The following is a 22404-nucleotide window of genomic DNA, read 5'->3' as shown; positions in this document are numbered from 1 at the left end:
GGGCAGCCCGTGTGCTGGTGGTACCCCAGCGCTTCAGAGCCTTCCTACTGGGTTTGGCTCATGATGTGCCTCTAGCAGGACATTTGGGGCAAGGCAAGACCTTTGACCGGCTTGTCACCCACTTTCATTGGCCCAGATGAGAAAACATTCTGATGCATTCTGCAGATCCTGTCAGACTTGCCAAGCAAGTGGCAAAAGTGGAGGGAAGGATAAGGACCCCCTCCAACCCTTTCCTGTCGTGAGCACCCCTTTTGAGCGGGTGGGCATTGACATAGTAGGGCCTCTGGACCCCAAGACAGCCCTAGGCAACAGGTTCATCCTGGTCTTGGTGGACCATGCCACCCGGTACCCGGAAGCTATCCCGCTGAGGACAGTGACCGCGCCCGTTGTGGCCAGGGCACTGATGGGGATCTTTACCTGAGTGGGTTTCCCCAAGGAGGTGGTATCTGACCAGGGTACCAATTTTATGTCCATGTATATAAAAGCCATGCGGAAGGAATGTGGCGTGAACTACAAATTCCCCAGTCCTTACCACCCCCAAAGTAACGGGTTGGTTGAGAGATTCAACCGAACCCTGAAAGGCATGATTGGGGGTCTCTCAGACTCCATGAGGCGTAAGTGGGACGTCCTCTTATCCTGCCTTCTCTTTGCCTACCGGGAAGTACCACAGAAGGGGGTTGGCTTTAGCCCCTTTGAACTGTTGTATGGGCACCCGGTCAGAGGACCTCTGAGTCTGGTGAAGGAGGGCTGGGAGCAAGCTCCTAGGAAGCCACCCCAGGATGTATTTAGTAACAAGCTGGCCTGCCGGAACCAGACCGCCCGCTTCCAGAAGCTCGCGCAAGAGAACCTTGAGGCGAGCCAGGAGGACATGAAAAGCTGGTATGACCAAAATACCACTCTGGTTGAGTTTCAGCCTGGCCAAAAAGTGTGGGTCATGGCCCCCATAGAGCCTTGTGCTCTGCAGGACAGGTGGTCAGGGCCATTTGAGGTGAAGGAGTGCAAGAGTGACCTTACCTACTTGGTGGACTTGCAGACTCCTAGGAACCCCTTGAGGGTCCTACAGGTAAACCGCCTCAAACCCCACTTCGAGAGGTCCGAGTTAACCATGCTTCTGGCTACAGATGATGGGACGGAAGAGGAGAGTAAACCTCTCCCTGACCTCCTGTCTGCCAAGGAGCAGGATGGGTCAGTAGAAGGTGTGGTCCTCTCCCCTTCTCTGACTCTAGAACAACAGAGTGAGTGTCGCCAGTTACTGGAACACTTTGCAACTCTGTTCTCACTCGCTCCAGGGGTCACCCATATATGCATGCATGATGTGGACACTGGAGACAGCTTGCCTGTGAAAAACGAGGTTTACAGGTTGGCTGAGTGAAGGCCAGCATCAAGAAGGTTTCCAAGATGTTGGCTCTAGGGGTGATTGAGCGCTCCAGCAGCCCTTGGTCCAGCCCAGTGGTTCTGGTACCCAAGCCTGCTGCACCTGGTGCCACACCAGAACTTCGGTTCTATGTGGACTACCTGGGGATCAATACCGTCACCAAAACAGAAGGCCACCCCATCCCCAGAACTGATGAGCTCATAGATCGGTTAGGGGCAGCCAAGTTCCTCAGCACGTTTGATTTAACGTCGGGGTACTGGCAGATTGCCTTAACTAAGGGGGCCAAGGAGAGGTCAGCGTTCTCAACACCAGAGGGGCACTTCCAGTTCTGTGTCATGCCCTTCGGGTTGAAGAACGCCCCTGCCACCTTCCAGAGGTTGGTCAATCAGGTCCTGGCTGGGCTTGAAAACTTCAGTGCCGCTTACCTTGACGACATTGCTGTTTTCAGCTTCAGTTGGGAGGACCACCTGCACCACCTCTGGGAAGTGTTGAAGGCGCTGCTAGTCACAGGTCTAACTATCAAGGCCAGTAAGTGCCAGATAGGGCAGGGGTCAGTGGTGTACTTAGGACACCAGGTAGGGAGTGGCCGGGTGGCACCCCTACAACCCAAAGTTGATGCCATTTGGGCTTGGGCACCCCCCAAGACCCAGACAGAGGTGAGAGCCTTCTTAGGCCTCACCGGGTACTATAGGAGATTTGTCAAGGGATATGGCACCATTGTTGCCCCCTTGACAGAGCTGACTTCTAAGAAGCAGCCCAGACAGGTGATCTGGACTGAGGGGTGCCAGACCGCGTTTGACACTCTAAAGGAAGCCATGTGCATGGCCCCTGTGCTACTGGCCCCTGAATTCTCCAAGGAGTTTGTGGTACAGACAGATGCTTCTGAGCATGGTGTGGGAGCAGTACTTTCGCAGCTAAACGAAGAGGGCTTAGACCAGCCTGTAGTCTTTCTTAGCAGGAGACTACTCCCCAGGGAACAAAGGTGGAGTGCAATTGAAAGGGAAGCTTTTGCTGTGGTCTGGGCACTGAAGAAGCTAAGACCCTACTTGTTTGGGTCTCACTTCCGGGTTCAAACCGACCACAGGCCCCTCAGATGGTTAATGCAGATGAGGGGTGAGAACCCAAAACTGTTGAGGTGGTCCATTTCCCTACAGGGGATGGACTTTACGGTGGAACACCGCCCTGGTACAGAACACGCCAATGCTGATGGTCTGTCCAGGTTCTTCCACCTTAGTGAGGAGGACTCCCTAAGAGTTGGGTAGTTCCCCCTATTCTCAGCTGGAGGGGACATGTGTTAGACCTGGCAGCTTTTTGGCGTGTCTCCCCTGTCTTTTTGCCTTCCGACCTCCTGGTTTTGGACTCTGTTTTTGCTGTTTTATTGTGTCTACGCACTTTACCACTGCTAATCAATGCTAAAGTGCAAGTGCCCCCTAGGTAAATTGTACTGTTGATTGGTTTATCCATGATTGGCATATTTGATTTACTGGTAAGTCCCTAGTAAAGTGCACTAGAGAGGTGCCCAGGGCCTGTAAATCAAATGCTACTAGTGGTCCTGCAGCACTGGTTGTGCCACCCCCATAAGTAGCCCTGTAATCATGTCTCAGACCTGCCACCGCAGTGTCTGTGTGTGCAGTTTTCAACTGCCAATTCGACTTGGCAAGTGTACCCACTTGCCAGGCCTAAACCTTTCCTTTTCTTACATGTAAGACACCCCTAGGTAGCCCCATGGGCAGGGTGCAGTGTATGGTTAAGGTAGGACATATAGTAATATGGTTTATATGTCCTAACAGTGAAATACTGCCAAATTTGGTTTTCACTGTTGCAAGACCTATCTCTCTCATAGGTTAACATGGGGGCTACCTTTATAAATGATTAAAGCGTAGATTCCCTTTGAGAGCAGATGGACAGGTGGAGTTTGGGGTCCCTGAGCTCACAATTTAAAAATACATATTTTAGTAAAGTTGGTTTTGAGATTGTGTGTTCGAAAATGCCACTTTTAGAAAGTGAGCATTTTCTTGCTTAAACCATTCTGTGACTCTGCCCTGTTTGTGGATTCCCTGTCTGAATCAGTTTGACAGTTGGGCGGTTTGCACCTCTCACTAGACAGTGATACAAAGGGGGCTGGGGTGTAGCCCGCATTTCCTGATGAGCCATCTCTGCTAGGAGGGAGGGGAGGAGTGGTCATTCACACCTGAAAGGACTGTGCCTTCCCTCACACAATGGCAAGGCAGGATTTCACAAGCAAGTGAGAATCTTCTTTAAAGTAAACCTACTTCAAAGGCCAAAATGGGTATAGGAAGAGCACCCAAAACTACAGACTTTAGAATCTTTCTGGAATCTTTCTAGGATCTTGCTGGACTCACGAGGAACCTCTGCAAGGAGAAGAGCTGAAGAGCTGGAGGAGTACTGTCCCTTTGCTGTGTTGCTTTGCTGGACTGGCCTGCAGTTGCTGCTTCTGCCTGAAAAGAGTGCAAAGGGTAAACTTTGCTGTGTGTCCTGCTTGAGAAAGTTCTCCAAGTGCTTGGAGTAGAGCTTGCCTCCTGTTGGAAGTCTCAGGGACACCAAAGACTTCAGTTTCCTCGACCTGCAGCACTGGGAACTGTGTTTTGTGCTGTTCAAGAGGAGAAATCACTGAGACGCCGCCACCGACGCCGCTGGCCTGCACCGTGACTTGCCGACGCCGCCACATTGCCCCGCTTCGCACCGCGACCCTGGTCTCACTGACGCCGTCATTAGATGACTTCACCGAGCCGCTGCTCACACCGCGATCTGTGGGCCCCGCACTCCAGCATCGCCTTCTCACACCGCAGCCTGGGCATCCCCGACGACGACGCTCCTGCTGACACCGGCACCGCTGCCTCTACTGTGGCCTGTGGACACTGCTCATGAGGTGCACGAAGCATCGTACCGTCCCGCAACGCAGCCCCGGCCCCTCGACGCCAGCACCATCGACTCCAGTGTCGTCACCAGGCATCCCTGCCTGCACCGTGACCTGTGGACACTGCATGTCGCACCGCCCCATTTCACACCGCAGCCCTGGTCTCACCGACGCCGCTGGACGCCGTCACCGAGCCGCTGCCTGCACCGTAACATGTGGGCACCGCACATCGCATCGTCCCGCTTCGCACCACAGCCCCAACGCCGGCGCACCTGACATCATCAACCCGGAGTTCGATCCGCAACGCGTTTGGACATCAAGGGTCCGACGACTCCTGCACCGACTCCGGAAGCGACGCCGCTCACCGCAAGGATCACGACGCCCTGCAAATCCAAGGTACTGTTTGGGGGTCTTCCCGACACCGTAGCTGGCCCGCGACGCCGCGGCCGGCCTGAACTGTTGGTTTTGTGTATCACAACGCCATGATAGCCCCAGGTGGAGCTATCGACTGCAACGAACTGTGTTTTTGAATACATCTTGCAGCATTCATATTTTTATCGTATTTGGTCTTGTTTTAAATAGTTAAATATTGGCTATCTTTTTCTAAAACTGGTGTGGTGCCCTTTTGTAGTGTTTTCACTGTGTTACTGTGTGTTATGTGCAAATGCTTTACACATTGCTTCTGAGATAAGCCTGCTGCTCGTGCCAAGCTACCAAGGGGGTGAGCAGGGGTTATCTGAGCGGGTATCTCCCTTATCCTAACTAGAGTGAGGGTCCCTACTTGGACAGGGTGCAAACCAACTGCCAACTGGAGACTCCATTTCTAACAGTCCCATTGAAAATATAGGATACGCAATTGACGTAAGTGGATTTGCGGTATTACCGAGTCCGGCCCAAAAAAAGTGAGCGGACCTGCAAGAATCGTAATACCAGCGGGCCTTAAAAAGCAGCGTTGGGACCTCTCAACCCTGCTTTTTAACCCTAACGCAAGACTCGTAATCTAGGTGAGTGTCTGTTTCAGAAAGCCAAAAAGTGAGACAAATAAGTAGAAAGTGATAGACATATTTGGACGTACCACGGTAAGGCTCCTGACCTGACACAACTGACCACATTAAGATGCCAAAGCTGTAAATCAATAAAAAAAAACAAAATTAAAAAAAATGTCATCCCTACAGAATCATTAATCCTGATTTATTCAAGCAAAAAAATAAAAAAAACACACCACCTGACTGATTTTACTGACCACTTGGCTAAAAGTTAAAACAATATTAAAGCTCAAATTTGCTAATAACATTTTCCATTGTTTATTGCTGAAATTATCATGAAATAAATGTATGTTATAATTATGCATTTAATCTGTGTTTAGGATAGCAGTCAATTATATATATATATATATATATATCAAAAGTCAAAATAGCGTATAGCCCAGCACTCCAACCAGGTGGAGCAGCCACAACCTGGGTGCAATCCTTATAAGAGATAGTTAAAGAACAATGTAGAAGAAGGGCACTCTCAGGGTTTGTATAGAGACAAATATTTTCTTAATTCCTAGAACATTAATACATGGTCGACGTTTCGGCCCTCAGTTGGGCCTTCATCAGGACAGGTATTATCTTTAAACTGCAGAGTGGCAGTAGTCATTTGGATCTATGACTACTGCCACTGATGAAGGCCCAACTGAGGGCAGAAACGTCGACCATGTATTAATGTTCTAGGAATAAAGAAAATATTTCTCTATACAAACCCTGAGAGTGCCCTTCTTCTACATTGTTCTTTATATATATATATATATATATATATATATATATATATATATAATGACTCATGCACTTAGGTCAGGTTGCAATGACCCCCCTGGCTAATAAATACTGGTAACAAAGTAGGGTTACACTTTGCCAGGTAGATCACAAGGGAAAGGAGTCCTTGGAGTGCCAGGGAAGTTGTGCTAAAAGATCAAGCCAGCATGTGTGGTTAGGGATTAATAGCAGCAGGGGGCCCAGGAAGTAAATGTGAATTTAACTAGCGGCATTATGGTAAAGAGTTAGTGGCGGGCGGGGAGGCGGGGAGAGTGTGTAGCCAGGATTATGGGTAAGAACAGAGGAGGGTCTAGTGCAGTTAAAGGCACAGTGTACTGTAATTTATTTATTATTTTCTCCCTTTAATGTAAACCCAATGATCCATTAGTTTTTACAAATAGTTAATTTACCTTTACCATATCTGCTTTTGCCTGTTGTTTCCCCTCCTATTATGCAAATGTCACTGCATAAGTACTAGATATAAAATAAGATATGTAAACAAGAAGGTTTATAAGAATTCATAATCTTGTGGGTGGAATAAAGAGGTGATAAATTATTATTATTATCATCATCAGGATTGTGATGAGTGGATTAAAATCTTAGTTGTGTCTTGTGTAAGGAAATGTCTGATTTAAGCATTGTTTTTCAGGTGGAAGCGGCGGGCTTTAGCCAAGGACTGAATGTGAGGAGTGAAAGAAAGATCTGAGTCAAGTGTGATCCCAAGACATCGGGCATGTGAGGTTGGGATAATTATGGAGTTATCAACAGTTATAGAGACATGGGGTGTGGAGATTTTGGAAAAAGGGGGGGAAATAAGGAGCTAAGTTTTAGAGAGATTTAGCTTGAGGTAGTGAGAGGACATCCAAGATGAGATATGAGAGAGACAGTTAGTGACACGGGTTAGCAAGGAAGGAGACAGTTCTGGTGCAGAGAGGTAGATTTGGGTACCGTCGGCATACAGATGATAGTGAAACCAGTGGTACTTTTTTAAGGAACCTAATGAGGACGTGTAGATTGAGAAGATAAGGGGGAGGACAGAGCCTTGCAGTACCCCAACAGAAAGAGGTAACGGGGCAGAGGATGCCCCAGAGAAGGCTACACTAATAGTACGGTTAGACAGATAGGAAGAGAACCAAGAGAGAGCTGTGTCGCAGATGCCGAAGGAGGGTATGGAGCAAAAGAGGGTCCTGTAATGTAGACCTTAAAGGGACAATAAACACCTTACAGTATATATATATATATATATATATATATATATATATATATATATATACACACACACACACACATACATACACACACATTTATATATATATATATATATATATATATATATTAATATAAGTATTAATATAGGGCAAAGTGCACTCCAGATTTAGTCCATATCAGCCTTGGGTGCTATATAAAAAAAAAAAACAGAATTTATGCTTACCTGATAAATTTCTTTCTCCAACGGTGTGTCCGGTCCACGGCGTCATCCTTACTTGTGGAAATATTCTCTTCCCCAACAGGAAATGGCAAAGAGCACAGCAAAAGCTGCCCATATAGCCCCTCCTCAGGCTCCGCCCCCCAGTCATTCGACCGACGGTTAGGAGAAAAAAAGGAGAAACTATAGGGTGCCGTGGTGACTGTAGTGTATAGAGAAAGAAATTTGTCAAACCTGATTAAAAAAAAAAAAAACCAGGGCGGGCCGTGGACCGGACACACCGTTGGAGAAAGAAATTTATCAGGTAAGCATAAATTCTGTTTTCTCCAACATTGGTGTGTCCGGTCCACGGCGTCATCCTTACTTGTGGGAACCAATACCAAAGCTTTAGGACACGGATGAAGGGAGGTAGAAAATCAGGTTACCTAAACAGAAGGCACCACGGCTTGCAAAACCTTTCTCCCAAAAATAGCCTCCGAAGAAGCATAAGTATCAAATTTGTAAAATTTGGCAAAAGTGTGCAGAGAAAACCAAGTCGCTGCCTTACATATCTGATCAACAGAAGCCTCGTTCTTGAAGGCCCATGTGGAAGCCACAGCCCTAGTGGAGTGAGCTGTGATTCGTTCAGGAGGCTGCCGTCCGGCAGTCTCATAAGCCAATCGGATAATGCTTTTCAGCCAGAAAGAAAGAGGTAGCAGTAGCTTTTTGTCCTCTCCTCTTACCAGAGTAAACGACAAACAAAGATGAGGTTTGTCTAAAATCCTTTGTTGCTTCTAAATAGAACTTTAAAGCACGGACTACATCTAAACGTTCCTTCTTTGAAACTGGTTTCGGGCACAGAGAAGGAACAACTATTTCCTGGTTAATATTCTTGTTGGAAACAACTTTTGGAAGAAAACCAGGTTTGGTACGCAAAACAACCTTATCTGAATGGAACACCAGATAGGGTGGATCACACTGCAAAGCAGATAATTCAGAAACTCTTCTAGCAGAAGAAATAGCAACCAAAAACAGAACTTTCCAAGATAGTAACTTGATATCTATGGAATGTAAAGGTTCAAACGGAACCCCTTGAAGAACTGAAAGAACTAAATTTAGACTCCAAGGAGGAGTCATGGGTCTGTAAACAGGCTTGATTCTGACCAAAGCCTGTACAAAAGCTTGTACATCTGGCACAGCTGCCAGGCGTTTGTGTAACAAAACAGATAAAGCAGAAATCTGTCCTTTTAGAGAACTCACTGACAACCCTTTATCCAAACCCTCTTGGAGAAAGGAAAGAATCTTAGGAATTTTAATCTTACTCCAGGAGAATCCCTTGGATTTACACCAACAGATATATTTTTTCCATATTTTAATGGTAAATCTTTCTAGTCACAGGTTTTCTGGCTTGGACCAGAGTATCTATCACTGAATTTGAAAACCCACGCTTGGATAAAATCAAGCGTTCAATTTCCAAGCAGTCAGCTACAGAGAAACTAGATTTGGATGTTCGAATGGACCTTGTACTAGAAGATCCTGTCTCAAAGGTAGCTTCCATGGTGGAGCCGATGACATATTCACCAGGTCTGCATACCAAGTCCTGCGTGGCCACGCAGGAGCTATCAGAATCACCGAAGCCTTCTCCTGTTTGATCCTGGCTACGAGCCTTGGAAGGAGAGGAAACGGTGGAAACACATAAGCTAGGTTGAACGACCAAGGCGCCACTAATGCATCCACTAGAGTCGCCGTGGGATCTCTGGATCTGGACCCGTAGCAAGGAACCTTGAAGTTCTGACGAGACGCCATCAGATCCATGTCTGGAATGCCCCATAATTGAGTTAACTGGGCAAAGACCTCCGGGTGGAGTTCCTACTCCCCCGGATGGAAAGTCTGACGACTCAAATAACCCGCCTCCCAGTTGTCTACTCCTGGGATGTGAATTGCAGATAGGTGGCAGGAGTGATCCTCCGCCCATTTGGTGATCTTGGATACCTCTCTCATCGCCAAGGAACTTTTTGTTCCTCCCTGATGGTTGATGTAAGCTACAGTCATGTTGTCCGACTGGAATCTTATGAATCCGGCCTTCGCTAGTTGAGGCCAAGCCTGGAGCGCATTGAATATCGCTCTCAGTTCCAGGATGTTTATCGGAAGAAGGGACTCCTCCCGAGACCATAGACCATGAGCTTTCAGGGAGTCCCAGACCGCGCCCCAGCCTAATAGACTGGCGTCGGTCGTGACAATGATCCACTCTGGTCTGCGGAAACTCATTCCCTGGGACAGGTGATTCTGAGACAACCACCAATGGAGTGAGTCTCTGGTTATCTTGTCTACTTGAATCTGGGGAGACAAGTCTGCATAGTCCCCATTCCACTGATTGAGCATGCACAGTTGTAATGGTCTTAGATGAATTTGAGCAAAAGGAACTATGTCCATTGCTGCAACCATCAACCCTACTACTTCCATGCACTGAGCTATGGAAGGCTGCAGAATAGAGTGAAGAACTTGACAAGCGTTTAGAAGCTTTGACTTTCTGACCTCTGTCAGGAAGATCTTCATTTCTAAAGAATCTATTATTGTTCCCAAAAAGGGAACTCTTGTTGACGGAGACAGGGAACTCTTTTCTATGTTCACCTTCCACCCGTGAGATCTGAGAAAGGCTAGAACAATGTCTGTATGAGCCTTTGCCTTGGAAAGAGACGACGCTTGAATTAGAATGTCGTCTAGATAAGGTGCCACTGCAATGCCCCTCGGTCTTAGAACCGCTAGAAGGGACCCTAGCACCTTTGTGAAAATTCTGGGAGCAGTGGCTAAACCGAACGGAAGAGCCACGAACTGGTAATGTTTCTCCAGAAAGGCGAGCCTTAGGAACTGATGATGATCTTTGTGGATAGGAATATGTAGGTACGCATCCTTTAAATCCACGGTAGTCATATATTGACCCTCCTGGATTATAGGTAAAATTGTTCGAATGGTTTCCATTTTGAACGATGGAACTCTGAGAAATTTGTTTAGAATTTTTAAATCCAGAATTGGTCTGAATGTTCCCTCTTTTTTGGGAACTACAAACAGGATTGAGTAAAACCCCTGACCTTGGAACTGGGTGTATCACTCCCATCTTTAACAGGTCTCCTACACAATGTAAGAATGCCTGTCTCTTTATCTGGTCTGAAGATAAGCGAGACATGTGGAACCTTCCCCTTGGAGGAAGTTCCTTGAATTCTAGAAGATAACCCTGAGAGACTATTTCTAGTGCCCAGGGATCCGGAACATCTCTTGCCCAATTTTCAAGATTGTAACCCCTTAAATGAGGAAACCGGAGCTGTTTTATCAATTAGCAACTTTAAACCCACTAGACTCCCAGCCACAGCGTTTGCTGCGGCTTCACCTGTCCTTGGGTGTTATACAACACCAAAATAAGCCTTCCAGGAACGTTTTTAATGGCCACCAGACCCTCTCACATGAAGCTGCATGCACTGCATCCAAAAGAAACTGCGCAATTATGGCGCGAAAATGAGGCTCTGCCTACTAGAGTGAAAGGCCCTTCCTGACTGGGAAGGTGTCTAAACGACTGCCTGGCGCCTAAAAACATTCCCCAATTCTAAGGTTTTGAAAAACACTTTCAAACCTCATATAAATATTGAATAAAGCAATCGATTTAGCCCACAAGAGTGTCAACCAGTATATAGCCCATTAATAAGCCTTCATTTTGTTATGAGTCTAAGAAAATGGCTTACCGATCCCAAAGAGGGAAAATGACAGTCTTCTAGCATTACAGTCTTGTTAGAAAATGGACTAGTCATACCTTGAGCAGAAAAGTCTGCAAACTGTTCCCCCCAACTGAAGTTCTCTAGGCTCAACAGTCCTGCGTGGGAACAGCAATTGATTTTAGTTGCTGCTGCTAAAATCATACTCCTCTTTTAAACAGAACTCTTCATCCTTTTCTGTTTTAGAGTAAATAGTACAAACCGGCACTATTTTAAAATAACAAACTCTTGATAGAAGAATAAAAAACTACAACTAAACACCACATACTCTTCACCATCTCCGTGGATGCTACTTGTTCAGAGCGGCAAAGAGAATGACTGGGGGGCGGAGCCTGAGGAGGGGCTATATGGGCAGCTTTTGCTGTGCTCTTTGCCATTTCCAGTTGGGGAAGAGAATATTCCAACAAGTAAGGATGACGCCGTGGACCGGACACACCAATGTTGGAGAAAACAATAGCATGTAAACATGAAGCACTCCAAAGGTCTTGTATTATGGTCACCTTTATTGTACAATAAAGGTGACCATAATACAAGACCTTTGGAGTGCTTCATGTTTACATGATATATATATATATTCCAGAAGAGAGCACTCTCACCTTACATTCAGCTGCCAGGCTGCCAAAGGTTAAGTATATACAATATAAGGAGGCTCTCTGGTCTTTTAACAAGTGGAGTTTAATAGCAACCGTGACATTTCGGGGGGTCACTCCTCTTCTTCACACAAACAGACAGAAGCCCCAAGAGCTCATCAGAAGATAATCTTCCACTATTATTATGGGCTGTAAATCTCTGCAGCACCGAAAATAGAGCTAATGTATATAGAAGTATATTGAGGATATGCCGCAATAATAGTATTGCTATGAGGATGATGTATCTGTAACCCGATCTGACTATTCCTATAAGGGGAGCCCGACACTGTTTTTTTTATACATTTTAGCACAGTGTATATTTCACTTTTCATGGTTTTATTTTCTATGCATACTAGACACAGGGGTTTTACATATGTTTTTATGATTTATTGTTGGAATGTACACTTGTACAATATGTATGTATTTTGCATTACAAGTATTCAGTGGGGTTATTGTTATTGTTTTTGAGGATTGCCATGACTACGGTTTTGGCCCAATTTTACCTTACTGTGGGTGGGGCTTATATTATTTATAAGGCCTCTTGGGGCTTCTGTTTGTTTGTCTGAAGAAGGGGAGTGTGTCCCCGAAACGTCACCCGCTATACATTATATATATATATATATATATATATATATATATATATATATATATATATATATATATATATATATATATATATATTTATTATTACTTTTTTTTTTTTTCTCTTGTTAAGTGTATCCAGTCCACGGATCATCCATTACTTATGGGATATTAACTCCTCCCCAACAGGAAGTGCAAGAGGATTCACCCAGCAGAGCTGCTATATAGCTCCTCCCCTAACTGCCATTACCAGTCATTCTCTTGCACCCAACGACTAGATAGGATGTGTGAGAGGACTATGGTGATTATATTTAGTTTTATACCTTCAATCAAAAGTTTGTTATTTTATAATAGCACCGGAGTGTGTTATTCCTTCTCTGGTAGAATTTGAAGAATAATCTACCCGAGTTTTTACTATGATTTTAGCCGGCGTAGTTAAGATCATATTGCTGTTTCTCGGCCATCTGAGGAGAGGTAAACTTCAGATCAGGGGACAGCGGGCAGATTAATCTGCAAAGAGGTATGTAGCAGCTTATTATTTTCTGACAATGGAATTGATGAGAAAATTCTGCCATACTGATATAATGTAAACTCAGCCTTTAATGCAGTAGCAGCAACTGGTATCAGGCTGTCATGTATGTATATTTTACACTTCAGTATTCTGGGGAATGGCACTTCACTGGAATTATACTGTGTGCATAAGACTTTAGCCTAATTTGCAGGGACTGGCAACAGGCTCTTTAATAACACTTAATTTATGTTAAACGTTTTTTGCTGGCATGTAAAAACGTTTCATTTTCTGAGGTACTGGGTGAATAAAATGTTTTGGGCATTATTTTTTCCACTTGGCAGTTGTTTTATTTAATTTATGACAGTTTACTGATCTCTCTCACTGTTGTGTGTGAGGGGGAGGTCAAAAAATTCAGTCAGAAGCTCATTGTATTTCCTGCATGATCCGGTTCATCTCTACAGAACTCAGGGGTCTTCAAAACTTGTTTTGAGGGAGGTAATCATTCACAGCAGAGCTGTGAGATTGTAGTTGACTGTGATAAAAAACGTTTATTTCTGTAACTTTTTTTTCTGCTATCAGGGTTAGTTATCCTTCGCTAATGGGAACAAGCCTTTGCTAAAATTGTGTTTTTTACAAAGATTTGATGCTATAACCTTTCAGTTTATTAACTTTCAACTGTCATAACTCTTTCTGTGCTTCTTATAGGCACAGTACGTTTTCATATTATAGTAAATTACTTGAAAAGTATTTCCAAGTTGCTAGTTTATTTGCTAGTGTGTTAAACATGTCTGATTCAGAGGAAGACATCTGTGCTATATGTGCTAATGCCAAAGTGGAGCCCAATAGAAATTTATGTACTAACTGTATTGATGCTACTTTAAATAAAAGTCAATCTGTACAAATTGAACACATTTCACCAAACAACGAGGGGAGAGTTATGCCGACTAACTCGCCTCACGTGTCAGTACCTGCATATCCCGCTCGGGGGGTGCGTGATATTGTGGCGCCGAGTACATCTGGGCGGCCATTACAAATCACATTACAGGATATGGCTACTGCTATGACTGAAGTTTTGGCTAAATTACCAGAACTAAGAAGTAAGCGTGATCACTCTGGGGTGAGAACAGAGTGCGCTGATAATGTTAGGGCCATGTCAGATACTGCGTCACAACTTGCAGAACATGAGGACGGAGAGCTTCATTCTGCGGCTGACGGTTCTGATCCAAACAGATTGGATTCAGATATTTCAAATTTTAAATTTAAGCTGGAAAACCTCTGTGTATTACTAGGGGAGGTGTTAGCGGCTCTGAATGATTGTAACACAGTTGCAATACCAGAAAAAATGTGTAGGTTGGATAAATATTTTGCGGTACCGTCGAGTACTGACGTTTTTCCTATACCTAAGAGACTTACTGAAATTGTTACTAAGGAGTGGGATAGACCCGGTGTGCCGTTCTCATCCCCTCTGATATTTAGAAAGAAGTTTCCAATAGTCACCACCACACGGGACTTATGGAAAACGATCCCTAAGGTGGAGGGAGCAGTTTCTACTTTAGCTAAGCGTACCACTATCCCGGTGGAGGATAGCTGTGCCTTTTCAGATCCAATGGATAAAAAGTTAGAGGGTTACCTTAAGAAAATGTTTGTTCAACAAGGTTTTATATTGCAACCCCTTGCATGCATTGCGCCTGTCACGGCTGCAGCAGCATTTTGGTTTGAGTCTCTGGAAGGGACACTTGAATCAGCTCCATTAGATGAGATTACACACAGGCTTAAAGCTCTTAAGTTAGCTAACTCATTTATTTCAGATGCCGTAGTACATTTAACTAAGCTTGCGGCTAAGAATTCCGGATTCGCCATTCAGGCGCGCAGAGCACTGTGGCTAAAATCCTGGTCAGCTGACGTTACTTCTAAGTCTAAATTACTTAATATACCTTTCAAAGGGCAGACCTTATTCGGGCCCGGATTGAAAGAAATTATCGTTGACATTACAGGAGGTAAAGGCCATGCCCTGCCTCAAGACAGAGCCAAACCTAAGGCTAGACAATCTAATTTTCGTTCCTTTCGGAATTTCAAAGCAGGAGCAGCATCAACTTCCTCTGCTCCAAAACAAGAAGGATCTGTTGCTCGCTACAGACAAGGCTGGAGACCTAACCAGTCCTGGAACAAGGGCAAGCAGGCCAGGAAACCTGCTGGTGCCCCTAAAACAGCATGAATTGAGGGCCCCCGATCCGGGAACGGATCTAGTGGGGGGCAGACTTTCTCTCTTCGCCCAGGCTTGGGCAAGAGATGTCCAGGATCCCTGGGCGCTAGAGATAATATCTCAGGGATACCTTCTGGACTTCAAATACTCTCCCCCAAGAGAGAGATTTCATCTGTCAAGGCTATCAACAAACCAAATAAAGAAAGAGGCGTTTCTACGCTGCGTACAAGAGCTTTTATTAATGGGAGTAATCCATCCAGTTCCACGGTCGGAACAGGGACAAGGGTTTTACTCAAATCTGTTTGTGGTTCCCAAAAAAAAAGAGGGAACTTTCAGGCCAATCCTGGATTTAAAGATCCTAAACAAATTCCTAAGAGTTCCATCGTTCAAAATGGAGACTATTCGGACAATTTTACCCATGATCCAAAAGGGTCAGTACATGACCACAGTGGATTTAAAGGATGCTTACCTTCGCATACCGATTCACAAAGATCATTACCGGTATCTAAGGTTTGCCTTTCTAGACAGGCATTACCAGTTTGTAGCTCTTCCATTCGGATTGGCTATGGCTCCGAGAATCTTCACAAAGGTTCTGGGTGCTCTTCTGGCGGTACTAAGACCGCGAGGAATTGCGGTAGCTCCGTACCTAGACGACATTCTGATACAAGCTTCAAGCTTTCAAACTGCCAAGTCTCATACAGAGTTAGTACTGGCATTTCTAAGGTTGCATGGATGGAAGGAAGGTGAACGAAAAGAAGAGTTCTCTCTTTCCACTCACAAGAGTTCCCTTCTTGGGGACTCTTCTAGATTCTGTAGAAATGAAGATTTACCTGACAGAAGACAGGTTAACAAAGCTTCAAAATGCATGCCGTGTCCTTCATTCCATTCAACACCCGTCAGTAGCTCAATGCATGGAGGTGATCGGCTTAATGGTAGCAGCAATGGACATAGTACCCTTTGCACGCCTACATCTCAGACCGCTGCAATTGTGCATGCTAAGTCAGTGGAATGGGGATTACTCAGACTTGTCCCCTACTCTGAATCTGGATCAAGAGACCAGAAATTCTCTTCTATTGTGGCTTTCTCGGCCACATCTGTCCAGGGGGATGCCATTCAGCAGGCCGGACTGGACAATTGTAACAACAGACGCCAGCCTACTAGGTTGGGGCGCTGTCTGGAATTCTCTGAAGGCTCAGGGACAATGGAATCAGGAGGAGAGTCTCCTACCAATAAACATTCTGGAATTGAGAGCAGTTCTCAATGCCCTTCTGGCTTGGCCCCAGTTAACAACTCGGGGGTTCATCAGGTTTCAGTCGGACAACATCACGACTGTAGCTTACATCAACCATCAGGGAGGGACAAGAAGCTCCCTAGCAATGATGGAAGTATCAAAGATAATTCGCTGGGCAGAGTCTCACTCTTGCCACCTGTCAGCAATCCACATCCCGGGAGTGGAGAACTGGGAGGCGGATTTCTTAAGTCGTCAGACTTTTCATCCGGGGGAGTGGGAACTTCATCCGGAGGTCTTTGCCCAAATACTTCGACGTTGGGGCAAACCAGAGATAGATCTCATGGCGTCTCGACAGAACGCCAAGCTTCCTCGTTACGGGTCCAGATCCAGGGATCCGGGAGCGGTTCTGATAGATGCTTTGACAGCACCTTGGACCTTCGGGATGGCTTATGTGTTTCCACCCTTCCCGATGCTTCCTCGATTGATTGCCAGAATCAAACAGGAGAGAGCATCAGTGATTCTAATAGCGCCTGCATGGCCACGCAGGACTTGGTATGCAGATCTAGTGGACATGTCATCCTGTCCACCTTGGTCGCTACCTCTGAAACAGGACCTTCTGATCCAGGGTCCCTTCAAACATCAAAATCTAATTTCTCTGAAGCTGACTGCTTGGAAATTGAACGCTTGATTTTATCAAAACGTGGTTTTTCTGAGTCAGTTATTGATACCTTAATACAGGCTAGGAAGCCTGTTACCAGAAAGATTTACCATAAGATATGGCGCAAATACTTATATTGGTGCGAATCCAAGAGTTACTCATGGAGTAAGGTTAGGATTCCGAGGATTTTGTCTTTTCTACAAGAAGGTTTAGAAAAGGGTTTATCCGCTAGTTCCTTAAAGGGACAGATTTCAGCTCTGTCCATTCTTTTACACAAACGTCTGTCAGAAGTTCCGGACGTTCAAGCTTTTTGTCAGGCTTTAGCTAGGATCAAGCCTGTGTTTAAAACTGTTGCTCCACCATGGAGTTTGAACTTAGTTCTTAATGTTTTACAGGGGGTTCCGTTTGAACCCCTTCATTCCATTGATATCAAGTTGTTATCTTGGAAAGTTTTGTTTTTAATGGCGATTTCCTCGGCTCGAAGAGTCTCTGAGTTATCTGCCTTACATTGTGATTCTCCTTATCTGATTTTTCATTCAGACAAGGTAGTTCTGCGTACTAAACCTGGGTTCCTACCTAAGGTGGTCACTAACAGGAATATCAATTAAGAGATTGTGGTTCCATCTTTGTGTCCTAATCCTTCTTCGAAAAAGGAACGTCTGCTACACAATCTAGATGTAGTCCGTGCCCTGAAATTTTATCTACAGGCAACTAAGGATTTTCGACAAACGTCTTCCCTGTTTGTCGTTTATTCTGGTCAGAGGAGAGGTCAAAAAGCTTCGGCTACCTCTCTTTCCTTTTGGCTTCGTAGCATAATACGGTTAGCCTATGAGACTGCTGGACAGCAGCCTCCTGAAAGAATTACAGCACATTCTACTAGAGCTGTGGCTTCCACTTGGGCCTTTAAGAATGAGGCTTCTGTTGAACAGATTTGCAAGGCTGCAACTTGGTCTTCTCTTTATACTTTTTCCAAATTTGACACTTTTGCTTCTTCGGAGGCTGTTTTTGGGAGAAAGGTTCTTCAGGCAGTGGTTCCTTCCGTATAAAGAGCCTGCCTGTCCCTCCCGTCATCCATGTACTTTAGCTTTGGTATTGGTATCCCATAAGTAATGGATGATCCGTGGACTGGATACACTTAACAAGAGAAAACATAATTTATGCTTACCTGATAAATTTATTTCTCTTGTAGTGTATCCAGTCCACGGCCCGCCCTGTCACTTTAAGGCAGGTAATTTTTCCATTAATCTACAGTCACCACTGCACCCTATGGTTTTCCTTTCTCTGCATGTTTTCGGTCGAATGACTGGTAATGGCAGTTAGGGGAGGAGCTATATAGCAGCTCTGCTGGGTGAATCCTCTTGCACTTCCTGTTGGGGAGGAGTTAATATCCCATAAGTAATGGATGATCCGTGGACTGGATACACTACAAGAGAAATACATTTATCAGGTAAGCATAAATTATGTTTTTTTTACTGTATGCCGTATCTGAATCATGAAAGTTTAATTTTGTCTTCCATATCCCTTTAATGTTTGTGTAAAAAACTTATTTGTCCCACACTCGCGGAAGAGGTTAAAAAGCTAATTCTGTAACCGGCAAATCAAATAGCTGATTCAGGCAATTTGCCACATTTAAAAACATAGGTTACAGAATTAGCTTTTGGCCTCTCTAGGAGTGTGGGACAAATAAGGTTTTTACACAAAAACAAGAGGTGTATAATATCCCTTTAAAGGGGAGGTTGCTGTTTACCTAGGAAATTTCTCTTCCACAAACAACATTTACCTTCATCATTCTTTCTCACCTGAAAACATCAAACATTTTTGTTGGTCTGTAATCTTTTTGATAGGCTTCAGGAGGTATGTAAGCCAAAGTGCCTTTAACATCCATAGAGCTGGTTTCTGAACCTACATTTTTTGCCAAGCCGAAATCAGTCAGCTGGAAAAAAAAACAAAAAAAAAAGAACACATTTTGTTATTTTTATACTTTCAATATCACTTTTTTAAAGTAACATTGTGTGTTTTATTAAAGTGACATAAAAGTGCAAAAAGAAAATGTTTTCATAGGTTTTTATACATTTAATAATTTCACTATTGCTTGCATATATTATGTGTTTAACCCCATTTGCAGGAGTCCACTCCAATGCACTTTAGGGAGTGAGACAAACACATCTGGTGACCCAATGACAAGTGACAAATGTGTGTAGCCACTAATCACCAGCTAGCTCCCAGTAATGCATTGCAGCTGCTGTGAATTTGTACATATGGATTTTCAACCAAGGATACCAAAGGAAATAAGTAAATTTCATAATAGAAGTGAACTGAAAAATGTCTAAAAAGGGACATGATACCCAAATGGAGGATATTTTACCTCAAAATTCCCTCAGTAGCCACATCCCATTGGGGATTGTAAACAGCCAATCAGGATGCTAGTCCCAAGACTTGCAAGGGAGCATGCACAGTCATGTTATTTCCATTCTCAGTTTAAAGAAGTTTACTATAATATCTCACATGATTTCAGTGAAATCTCATGAGATCGCAGTAAATCAAAGTCTGACATGAGCACTGATTAAGCTAAATGGCTGTTTGTTTTTTTCACAATATACAGCTGACAGTAGCTACAGCATAACTATTCACACAACACTTATTTTGAGTTGAATAAAAATTTTGAGGAAAAAGATCTTCCATTTTTACACAGAGATGTAAAGGTGATATTCCTTCTCAGCATTTTACAGTTACACTGCACCACTCGTAAATGATTTATCATATGGGTATTATGTCCATTTAAAGAGACAGTTAAGCATACATTTTCTCCCCTTTAATTTGTTCCAAATGACTCATGTTACCTGTTGGGGTTTATTAAATTGTTTAGAAATAACTCCTTTACCTTTATAAAAGGCATTTGAAACATATGATGTTCAACTGCCGTATCCCTACCTATACTAAAAGTTTCAATACTTAAAAGGGACAGTCTACTCTATTCCCCGGTTTTGCATAACCAACACAATTAATATAAATTTTACCTCTGTGATTACCTTGTATCTAGGTTCTCCAGACTGCCCCCTAATCTCAGTGCTATTTACAGACTTGCATTTTAACCAATTAGTGCTGACTCATAAAAAACACCACAGGAGTGAGCACAATGTTATCTATATGGCACAAACGATCAAGCAGTGTCTTGCTGTGAAAAGCTATAAAAATGCATAAGATAAGAGGCGATCTGTAGTGGCTTAGAGACAGGCAAAAATTTAGAGGATCAAGCTCCTCAGCCAGTAAGACAAAGAAGTAGCAGACATCCTCTGACCCCTGCACTTCCCTGAATATACAACAAATAGAGATGCGGATTGTCTGAAATCCTTAGTAGCCTAAAGATAGAATTTCAAAGCACGAACCACATCGAAATTATGAAGCAACCTCTCCTTAGGAGAAGAGGGATTCGGACACAACAAGGGAACAACTATTTCCTGATTGATGTTACGGTTAGACACCACCTTGGGGAGGAACCCCAAGCTTGTGCAAAGAATAGCCTTATCCGCATGGAACACCAGATAAGGAGGCTCATACTGCAAGGCCGCCAGTTCAGATACTCTACGTGCCGATGAAATAGCCAACAGAAAAAGAACCTTCCAAGAGAGAAGTTTTATGTCAAGAGAATGCATAGGCTCAAACGGAACCTTCTGCAAAACCCTAAGTACCAAGTTTAAGCTCCAAAAGGGAGCAGACTGCCTAAAGACAGGCCTGATTCGAGACAGAGCCTGAACAAAAGATTGGATGTCAGGGAGCTCAGCGAGTCTCCTATGCAACAAAAAAGTTAAGGCCGAAATTTGTCCCTTCAGGGAACTAGCGGCAAGACCCTTCTCCAAACACTCTTGGAGAAAGGACAAAATCCTGGATACCCTCACCTTATGCCAAGGGTAGCCATGACTCTCACATCAGGACAAGTAAGTCCTTCACACCTTATGATAGATGCGTTGAGTGACCGGCTTTCTTCTCTGAACTAGAGTGTCAATCACATTCTTAGAAAAAACCCTTCTTGACAAGACTAAGTGGACAATCTCCATGCACTCAGCCTCAGAGAATCTAGATTTTGATGTTGAAAAGGACCCTGCTGTAGCAGATCCCTGTGACAGGGTAACCTCCACGACGGAGAGGATGACATCCGCGAACCACGTCCTCCTCGGCCACGAGGGAGCAATCAGAATGGATGACACTCTCTCCCGTCTTTTACGAGCCACTACACAAGGAAGAAGCGGTAACGGAGGAAATATGTATAGCGGATCCACCTGGAAAGGGAAATCCGAGTCCGCGCATCCATGTATATCTGCTGCGACAGATCGGAATGATCGCCGTTCCACTGCCTCAACATGCACAATTGAAGAGGTCTGAGATGAAACCTGGCAAATGGAATGATGTCCATGCTGGAGACCATGAGCCCAATCAGTTCCATGTACTGAGCTACGGATGGTCTCACTGTAGACTGAAGGGCAAGACAAGTAGATGCCATGTTTGTGCGTCACTTGTCCGTGAGAAAGATCTTCATGGACACGGGGTCTATGATCGTGCCCAAGAACTCCACCCTGGTACTGGGAACCAGAGAACTCTTCTCAAGATTGACCTTCCAACCATGAGATTTAAGTAACTGCAGCAGGACCCTGGTGTGGGCCTCTGCCAGATGGAATGATGACACCTGAACCAGGATGTCGTCCAGGTAGGGTGCCACTGCGATTCCCTGGGATCTGGCTACTGCCAGAAGGGCCCCTAGGACCTTCGTAAAGACTCTCGGGCCGTCGCCAGACCGAAGGGGAGAGCCACGAACTGGAAATGCTGATCCAGAAAATCCTGTAACCATGGATGTGATAAAGTCCAGACCTGGACCAAAAAGGATCTTACCCTTGAAAGGCAAAGACAGCAACCTCGTCTTAGAGGTCATGTCCGCCGACCACGATTTTAGCCACAGAGCCCTGTGTGCTAAAACCTAAAAACCTGATACCTTAGCATTCAGGTGGATAATCTACATATAAGCGTCACAAATGAAGAAGTTGGCCACCTTTAGGGCCTTAATCTTCTCCTGTACCTCCTCGAAAGAGGGTTCGCCCTCAATCATATCAAATAAGGCTTTGCACCAATATGACGCAGCTCCAGCAAACGCGGCTTCCAGCTGCTGCTGGTTGAAGAACAAACCCTGTGTGCTGAAACATCTTTCGCAACATGTTTTCTAGCTTCTTATTCAGAGGCTCCTTGAACGAAGAACTATCGTCTAAAGGAATCGTTGTGCGCTTAGCGAGCATGGAGATGACCCCATCCACCTTGGGAATGGTCCCCCACAACTCTAGTAGGACCTCCGGAACAGGGAAAAGCTTTTTAAATTGAGAAGAAGG

At 44.6% G+C, this 22404-nt stretch overlaps 1 protein-coding gene across 2 annotated transcripts in view; it reads right to left on the bottom strand.

Annotated features, from left to right (window-relative positions):
• Nucleotides 1–22404, bottom strand: part of LOC128652606 (receptor-interacting serine/threonine-protein kinase 3) — a 145063-nt gene that overhangs the window by 87333 nt on the left and 35326 nt on the right. For both annotated transcript variants that reach the window (XR_008401296.1, XM_053705540.1), the window contains exons 3-4: nucleotides 18832–18965; nucleotides 5329–5378 (exon numbers count right to left, since the gene is read on the bottom strand). Coding sequence is in view for 1 of the 2 variants with exons in the window: in XM_053705540.1 (XP_053561515.1) it covers nucleotides 5329–5378; nucleotides 18832–18965 (184 nt within the window). In the remaining variant the exon portion in view is untranslated. The remainder of the gene's footprint in view (nucleotides 1–5328; nucleotides 5379–18831; nucleotides 18966–22404) is intronic.

The sequence above is a fragment of the Bombina bombina genome, chromosome 1, assembly GCF_027579735.1.
Source record: "Bombina bombina isolate aBomBom1 chromosome 1, aBomBom1.pri, whole genome shotgun sequence".
Taxonomy (NCBI): domain Eukaryota; kingdom Metazoa; phylum Chordata; class Amphibia; order Anura; family Bombinatoridae; genus Bombina; species Bombina bombina.
Note: the sequence above shows the minus strand (reverse complement) of the source record. Positions and strands in the feature narration are given on the sequence as shown.